Genomic DNA, 9,139 nt, shown 5'->3' on the forward strand with positions numbered 1-9,139 from the left:
TTATTTGAAATCCTCTTATACATCTACACGCTCGTGTAATATTCGGCTTCCGAGTTCACGTCAAGCGGATCACTTTTGCATACGCCGTTTTTTCTGCCAACAAAAATTATGAATAATAATTTTCTTCAAGAAATTTGTGCATTTTTTTCTGTATAAATGAAATTATATATACGAGTCCGAGCCGTGCGGATTGACGCTGAAAGTGCTTTCGAACTTTCGTTTAAATTAAAAACGCATTTTATTTACACCCTAGAGGCATTTTCACATTTCATTATATTTGTGTTTATACTGTCCAACTTTAAAGGACAAACAGTCAAATACTGAAATATACGAAATCATTTCCTGCAATAAAGTAAATTTTAATTATCTTCTCGTCTCTGTGAAAATGCTGTAGCTAGAAATATAAACGATTAGATTACGCAATAGGATGTGAAGTAAACGTCGCAAAACGCGATAAGAGCGGCGAAATCAATAAACTCCGTTAGTGCCATCATCATTCTGCGCGACATTTTCGAATGTGATTTTCCCCGTACGAAAGAGCTATCTTCGCATCAACTGCAAGTAGATAGAGGAAGCGAGAACGAGGAAGGGGATATAATTCGATCTGACCTCGACGAACGGGTATCCTCATGCGCCATATAACTAACTCCGTGACGATTTAATCCTATATCGGATCCTCGCTGTATCGGCGAACATATTCCGGTATATAGTTGCCGCTAAACCGGGTTTGAGGATATCTCTCCGATATGTATGGGATTATAAATATATAAACATATATCTTTCTCGAAGGACGCAATAAATCGCCGCATGTCAGGCGAAAAAAAGATTTTCACCTAAAAGAAAAAAAGATATGATTAAGTGCTATAACATTCCGAAAAACAATTCAATATTTACACGTTTCCAAAATTAATCTTATTCGAATTAAACGAGCACACATTTTTTTTTATATATATATTCACATTTATAATACACAAAGCTAATTGAGTAATGAAATAATTGCAAATATAATTGTTGAATACGATGGAAAATTTTACCGCGAGCTGTCCGGTCGCGAAACTGCGCGTGGAGAACAGCACTTCCGTCGCTCTACCCGACGATTAGCTTATACGTTGCAAATTCAATATTCTCTCCCGCTAAAGCCATAATTATCCAATACACAGAACGCGGAACGGAGTGCGGTAAGTGCCGGATAAGTGCGCAGCTATGAGCGTAACACCCCCGTAACATCCGCTGATAATTTACCTGCAATTTTACCAGCGCGTGCAAAATTTCGTTCCGCGGTTAAATCTCTTCATAATACCGTCAACAAGTATTAAGCGTGCGGGCTTCATTAAGTCCTCCAAAATCCAGGATGAGAAGCATTCCGTTGGATTTCTTCGCAGTACACTTCGGGATTCGACGCTTGCGGGGCAAAACTTGCCGCGCCGTCGATGTATTACATTCGTTAATTTACCGCAAAATACCATAATCTTTCACTCGTATTTAATTTGTTCCGCTCCTACTTCGACAACAAGACGTATATGTCGGGTAAGAAGGATGACGACAGGACAGGGACGGGTGAGTGAGATGCACTTAGACGTTAAGTGCCGCGAATGCATCTTCGCTTAATTACTCCTCTGTAAACTGTAAACTATACGGGTATTGGAAATTGTTATTTAAGGAACATCTCTGCTCTGCGTCGGATGAATCAGAAAAAGGAAAGGAGCTGTTAAACATACGTTCGAAGTGAGAATGATGCGTATAACGAGTATGCGCACAATGCAATGTACATATACAATAAGTAAAATATTTATTAACTAAATCTAATAACAATGCTTATATACACTAAAGTATATAAATAGTAGAAAAGTGTCTTTCTAATCATATATTTTCGATAAAATATGCCAGCGTGATTGAGGAATCGAACGGAGAGATTGCTAGAAAAATATGCCAGCGCTTAATCTTTCTCTAAATCGCAGCTATCAATCCTTTCATTCCAAAATCACGGCGTCAATCCCTTTATCCAATGGCCTCAATTATTCTATCTCGTCAACGGAAATAAGCTCTGTATAAATAACACTGTAACATAAAAAGTTGCGTCAGTTGTGCTTGCCGGGGCCGACGTTCTTTTGCGTCAACCACGCCGGGTCGATGACAGACAGACCGCGAAGGTAACATCTTCCAGTGGCTACGACCTCCGTAAACAGCAGCAATGGCGGCTTCGTACCGTGCAACGTCGAAGAAGGGTGTATGGTTACCGGCTGCTTCGAGTAGACCTATGCCAAACGCGTAATATGATTACGCGAGATTCTCTTTACTCATTCGCCGGAAACTCAAGCGAAGCGAAAATACAAGTAGAAATCAACAAAGAGGAATACAGAGAAACGATTTCAACACAATATTGCTATGATATATATGTATACATCCAATACGTATGCATCCATCCTCATTAAGTCTTCATTACTCCAAAGTACAAACAACATAAAAGAGAAGAGAATTATTAATTTTTAATCCGATCACCGAATTACAGCTCACTAAACTATCTCTGAAATGTCTCGAAAAAGGAAAGATTTGTTCATGTAAAACTAATTAGTTTGAAGTACAGCTGCGAACTCTAATAGAATCACCAAAGATAATAGTCTCAATCGCTGAAAATTCCAATTAATGTTTGATCGTTTTAAGTATTACATTTTCTTTTCGTGGATGCTGGCACAATATTAAAAAGTTGCATTGCGAATGAAATTTGCAAAAAGAGAGAAATAATATTCATTGTACAGCATTGTGTAAGAACAAAACGAAATAACAATAATACAGAAATAATATAATGATTATGAACAGTAAACATATAGAACAGTAATCTGCGAAACACATTGATTGACTTACCGTGACGTACGTCTGATCCCTCTGTAGCTCAGCAAGATTCTCATAAAGCCCCTCGAGGAAAGCTTTTCTGAGTTGCTTTGTATTCGTTCCGCAGCTTGCCTTCTCCAAATTCGCACGTTCCGCCAACGCCGCAAGCTGTTGCCTCACTTCCGACCCGTATTCCAGATTTCGATGATGCAAGAAATTCTCGTGGCACCATACCTTCTTCTGCGTAGCACTTTGGTATGCTCGGAACACATTCAACAACGTTACGTGATCTCCCTCGGGCGAGGCAAATCTGAAACCCGCAATGAGATGCTCGACAATATTAAATAGTAATTTACTTAGTTAACTGTAAACGTGATGGAAAACGTTTCATTGCAAATCCAACGCTCTAAAAGTAATATTCATACACGTATTATCTTCTCCTTATAAATGTGTATAAATGTGTATGTGTATTTTTCAGATAATAAGTATATACACACACACATGTATATATTGTTCGCTCGCTATGACTGCAGGTTACGTTTATTTATGCGCTGTCTGCAAAACATTTGTTGCAACTGTGAGATCGTATCGAAAGACCTGATAGTAAGTAAATTATTGTTTCATAAATTACGCGTGCAGCAAATGAATATATCATTCTAATTCATAAATGCGGCGAGTTAGCTGATAGCGGCTGTTTCGCGTTTTTAAATCGAATTCGCGCTGTCAAGTCGAAAAAACTAATGTTCTTTTAAGCAAATTAAGCGATAATATCTTGCTGATCACTCACCCGAGTTAAATAATTCTAACCTTGTCGAAAGTGATCTCAATTTTCAAATAAAACTTGTCCGTTTGCTGCGACTTTTTCCTACGATCGATAATTGTATCAATCCGTATCGATTATACTCCGAGCGATCTCGATATAGAACTGAAGTTAACTGACGATGCAATCGCGTATCGTACATACATATGTCAGTGACCTACTACTACGGTATGTACGATACTACTGGTCAGCTGATCAGCTGATCGTAATAATACGCGTGTAACGCGTATATACATACACACGCGCGTTGCGTTCATTCATAAATGGAACGCGCGCGTATCGGACTTTTAAAAGATTATAGCTTGGTAAAAAATGGATTTTCTGTGCTTCGCGTTCCACACATCTATGCTTAGCGCATGTAGTAAAAAATAAAAACATTCGATTATTAAATATAAAAAAATCTTATTTGACAGTTATTTATTCGTATAAATAATATTTAACTCGCAGAAAGATTAAATTTAGTTTGTGAAAAAGAATAATTTATTACTACTGGTTGCATAGCAAAGCGCAAAATATCCACGTATCTATAAATTAATATCAATGTCTATAAAAACTTGCTCAGTATGCATAATATAAACGTTGAAAGCTTTATGCATAGACTACAAGCAAGAACCATACCGTGAGCGTGCATTGTAAGCTTGTTCCCTCTTCGTGGGTGGGTCCAAGAAAATCGATTCGCCCGATAGTAAAGCAATAACCGTCAATGCTTCCTCCAGACACCTGTGCTCCACCGATGCGAGGATTACTTTGGTAAATCGCGGATCTAACGGAAACAATGACATCGTTCGGCCGAGTGTGGTCAGCTGCGGCGGAGATCCTTTTAGAAGAGAGCGTATAAGAACTTTACTGTCTCTATGAAAACGACTTCTAATATTATATTTAGCATAATGGAATGATGATTTAATGCAGACATCACCAACCAACTTTTTTTTATCGTGTTTCTATCTCAATATAAAAAAATCTATATTCTGTTTTCTTTCCGTATTAAATAAAAAAATATCTTAACTTGAAAATATGACATAAACAAAATTTAATTAAGTACTGTTATATCTAAATGGAATTCGTATTTTTTAAGCGGATAAATGTATTCAGAGAATTATCATATCTTTATAAGAATTCGTACCTTTAACTGCACCCAATTTTTCCAAACATTTTACAGCAACATCTACACCTTCCTTGGGTGGTTTATCCATAAAATCAAAAGTGGTGATATCGACACCAATGGCGAGCAATTGAAGGGCGACTCCCGCCAGAGAACATCTTTGAATTTCTGGTACTGGCATATCCTTCATCTTCTCGAACTCTTCTTTGGTGTAAGCTCTATAACATTTACCCGGTGCTTCGCGAGCAGCTCTGCCTGCTCTTTGCCAAGCCTGAGCCTTTGCGACTTTCTCAACTCTCAGCATGTCTAATCCCGTCGTCGGATGATGAGTCCTCGCTTTGACAACACCGGTATCGATCACGTGACGAATTCCTGTGTTTAATTTCCTTATTAAATCCTTAGATCAGATCTCAATCTCAATTGATTATCTCAAATGATAAACTTGAAAACGATAACTGCAACATGATTCAAATTTAAGCAGTTGCAATATTAAAAATTAATCTCATACACAGAAGACATCATTTATATTATCATTGGAACAATTTCATACAAGAAACACTTATAAAAATAAATTTCTTTTAAAATTATTTAATGTTTGTAAAAAATTTAGTGCTAATTTTTGTTTCAAACAAATTTTAACGTTCTATTTTATTTTAAATATAAAGTAATGGGAAAAATAAGTTCAAAATGCACGTACCACCAATTGTGACGGATGTCTCAGCGACGTTTGTCGACAGTACTAGTTTACGCATACCAGGTGCCGAAGGTTTGAAGGCCTCTAATTGCTGGTGAGTGGGTAGTGCCGCGTACAAGGGAAAAACTTTCAGAGATGGATACTGCTGTCCGTCTAATTGTTTAGCCACCTGTCGGGCAGCCACTGCGGCTGCCTCTATTTCTTCTTGCCCGGTCAAGAAAATTAGAATATCCTCACTGAAAAACAAACAAAAGCCAAATATTTATTTTTATGTACGTTATATTTCTAGAATACGCTTTATATTCAATGTTAGAATTGTAGATGTAATACTTTGCAGGTGCTTTGCGGTGAATTTGAAAGGCCGTAACTAGTGCGGCGAACGCGTAATCCTGCTGCGAGGAGACCGAATGAAAAATCCTCACGGGATGTTGACGGCCCTCCAGATATAATGCCGGTGCCTGGAAATACTCCTTGAATTTATTGGGATCCATCGTGGCTGACATAATTAGGAGCTTTAAGGGTGGTAAATTCTTCAACTTCCGCAAATTCTGTGCTCGTTTAGCTACTCCAAACAGAACATCGGTGTGTACAGATCGCTCGTGAGCCTCGTCGAGTATCACCACCTGCCACAAATTTATGAGTCCATGTAATAATCAAGTAGATAATTAAGTAATAAAATAAAATTCGAGATGCTTCAAAAACTGGAAAAAAAATTCTTAAAATTAATTAAATTCTCTTGCTTAAAGATAAAGAAAAATTTGCATTTTAAATATATTTCAATATAAAAAACTCCATTTCTATCTTTAAACGTCAAAACATTAATTTTTCATTTTAAGTAAATTGCATATATTTTCTTTTTTCTAATATACTTCATGTATGCTTAAAGAAGTCGCAATAACATAATTAGTGATAGTTTTAGAATATTTTATATAAAATTAAGTTATCATTTAGAATTTATAATTTATTTCATTCTTAATTTAAAATTATATATTTGCATCTCTAATGACGTTGTTTATAACAATTATGATAAAGTACCGAATATTCTGACAAGATTTCATCTGTCATCGCTTCTCGCACCATCATACCATCCGTCACATATTTGATCCTTGTCTGAAGAGAAGTGCAGTCCTCAAAACGAACGCAATAGCCCACCAATTTTCCTAGTTTTGCTCCTTGTTCTTGGGCAACCCGGCGTGCTATGCTAACTGCTGCTATCCGGCGTGGTTGTGTGATTCCAATGCAGCCTGTTGCACCAGCTATTTCAGCTTGAAGCAACAACTGTGGAATTTGTGTGGTTTTACCACTACCAGTCTCGCCTATTATAATCAGAGTATTGTACTGACGAATCTCCTCCAACAGTCTGAAAATCAATGAACAAATGTTTTTTTTTCAGGTAAAAGCAATAATTTGAGAAAAGAGAAGAATATATAAGAGAAAAGAAAGAATATAATAAATATATATAAAGTACTCTTCCGACTGATTGGATATGCATTATTTTACAATACAAACACTTGTGTACCATTAGTAATAGATTAAAAAATATGTATTTGTTGCATGTAAAAATTGAAAAGAAATAAATATACACAATAATATATACATATAAACCAACATTAAAAAAAAATTAAATTAAATATTAATTTTCCTTTAAAAATTGATATATTTAAAAAATTAATCTAATATAAAAAAGAATAAAATCCTAAATCACTCTTTCTGTTTACAGAGTCATATATCATTTAATATGCAGTATAAGATTATTAAATTTAACATGTAATAAAATTTAAAAAAATAGAAATCTAAGAATTTTTAAATTAATTGGTGGTTTAAATTTATTTCAATATTTAAATATAAAAATGATAAAAATTTATCTCTTTTTTTAGAGCTGCATCAAAAAACCGACTAGTAGCTAAGAATAAAATTATCAGTACTCGATAATGTCTTATCCAATACCATAAATACCATAAACAAATATCAAAGTTAGCTCTATTAAATACTGTTTATAGTAAACGATGATCCTCCATGTTGCAACATCTTGTAAACATCTTGCATGCTTAAAATGTTCGCTTTTTTTTACGCTTTACAAATGTTATGATGAGTATAAGACACACCAGAAACACAAATGGGAAATGTAAAATTTACCTTTTACGAAGCATATAGACAGGCAGCGATTTTTTTCGTTGATATAAACCAACACTCGACTTATCATTGTTCTTTGCTACACTCGCTGTGTTGCACTGTCTTTCTTCGTTCATTCTCTGCATTTTGCTAAGAGCTTTGCCAAATACATTGGTGTTCGGCCGCTTCATGGCCAATTTGGATTTTCCCATCGCGATGTATTTGGCATCCGCGTCGTCGTGGACCCTCATTTCGTAGACCACGCGTCAATGTTGGTCGATGTGCGTTGATGTGCGTCAACAACAGGATGATAGAACGCCACTTGCTACACAGCGTAGCACGTGTTGCGCACTTCAGCTTGATTACAGCTGTCCAAGTCGCAATCTGAACGCCCTCTCGTCAAACATAAGTTGCATCATCCACAGCCAATGGACGCCCTATCGCGTGCTATTCTTGAGGGATATAAAAAACTGATAAAAAACTCTAATGGCTTACCAATGCGATTTAAAAAGTTAATCCCTAATAACACTCGGTTTATTTGACTTAACTTGGCTTACAATTCATTATAACCGAATGTTACTAGGAGATTAAGTTCTTAAACTACGTTAAAAACGGACATAAATGGAGCAAATTTTATAAATGATTTAAATATTCATATTCAAACACATTATGACATGTCGAATTAATTATTGATTATTATTTATACATACTAAAAACACTGAATAATATTTATGTACACAATGTTCTCCTTACATAAAAAAGTTTTACAATTTTATGAGAAAATGTAATCATATACAAAAAGTATGTTATATTCTAAATATGTTCTTTTTGTTTAAGTAAAAATAGATAAATAGAAAGAGAAAAAAAAAGAAGAGCTGAAGAAATGCAAATAAAGAAATAAAAAATTTGAAGAAGAAACAAGGAAAAAAGAAAGATATGAGAGAAACAAAATGTAAAATAAAACAGAAAAAAGATAAAGCTAGTGAATTTCTGGCTATTGTAAAATCTTTGGAAAATTTCAATATGATACAAATTATGTTTCAACACGCAATGAATATATGTTAAAATCGTTTGCCGTTTGTAAATTCAACCATGCAAATTCAACACACAATCTCTTTTGTATTGAGATTTTATGCGCGCTAACATCTATTCGTTCTCGGTTATTTGGTATCTATATTTACATTTTATTATGCTATGTTACTGAGATATCAATACGTACCATCGAATAATCGTTTCGTCAAATATAAAGTCCTTACCATACACGAAAAAAGAATACCACAGCTAACGAAGGAAAAGTCACGCATGCGCAATAAATTAATAATAATAGTGCGCGTGCGTGTAGCATCTAATGGTGGATTTACATGTGTTTATTATTGATGTAAAATATTTGATATTTCATAAAAATATTAATTTTTTAGAAATATGTCGTTAACAAAATCTCTAAAAAGCATATTTTATTAAATAGCAGTATATCGCACTTTGGATATTAAATGCAAAATGTAAAATTGCATGTAAATTTCCCATAAATACAAATTTATCAAGACCGTTATTGGCTACACACAGTATGCAATGATAAGCGATA

The 9,139-nt window shown here is 35.0% G+C and overlaps 1 protein-coding gene across 1 annotated transcript; it reads right to left on the reverse strand.

Annotated features, from left to right (window-relative positions):
* Nucleotides 1–1,772: 1,772 nt before the first annotated feature.
* ath (ATP-dependent RNA helicase DHX33) lies at nucleotides 1,773–8,001 on the reverse strand. Its single transcript, XM_012360027.2, has 8 exons — nucleotides 7,582–8,001; nucleotides 6,481–6,805; nucleotides 5,776–6,068; nucleotides 5,449–5,681; nucleotides 4,773–5,123; nucleotides 4,268–4,466; nucleotides 2,863–3,139; nucleotides 1,773–2,255 (listed from the first exon to the last, which is right to left on the reverse strand). The coding sequence occupies exons 1-8, from the start codon at nucleotides 7,806–7,808 to the stop codon at nucleotides 2,079–2,081; spliced, it is 2,082 nt and encodes a 693-aa protein (XP_012215450.1). The 5' UTR covers nucleotides 7,809–8,001; the 3' UTR covers nucleotides 1,773–2,078.
* Nucleotides 8,002–9,139: the final 1,138 nt, after the last annotated feature.

The sequence above is a fragment of the Linepithema humile genome, chromosome 2 (genome assembly GCF_040581485.1).
Source record: "Linepithema humile isolate Giens D197 chromosome 2, Lhum_UNIL_v1.0, whole genome shotgun sequence".
Classification (NCBI taxonomy): domain Eukaryota; kingdom Metazoa; phylum Arthropoda; class Insecta; order Hymenoptera; family Formicidae; genus Linepithema; species Linepithema humile.

Coding starts and splice junctions, on each gene's coding strand:
- ath (XM_012360027.2), bottom strand. CDS start 7,808: ATGAGGGTCCACGACGACGCGGATGCCAAATACATCGCGATGGGAAAA. Junction 5,682..5,775: donor CACCGCAAAGCACCTGCAAA/GTATTACATCTA, acceptor TTTGTTTTTCAG/TGAGGATATTCTAATTTTCT. Junction 3,140..4,267: donor GCTTACAATGCACGCTCACG/GTATGGTTCTTG, acceptor TGCGGGTTTCAG/ATTTGCCTCGCCCGAGGGAG.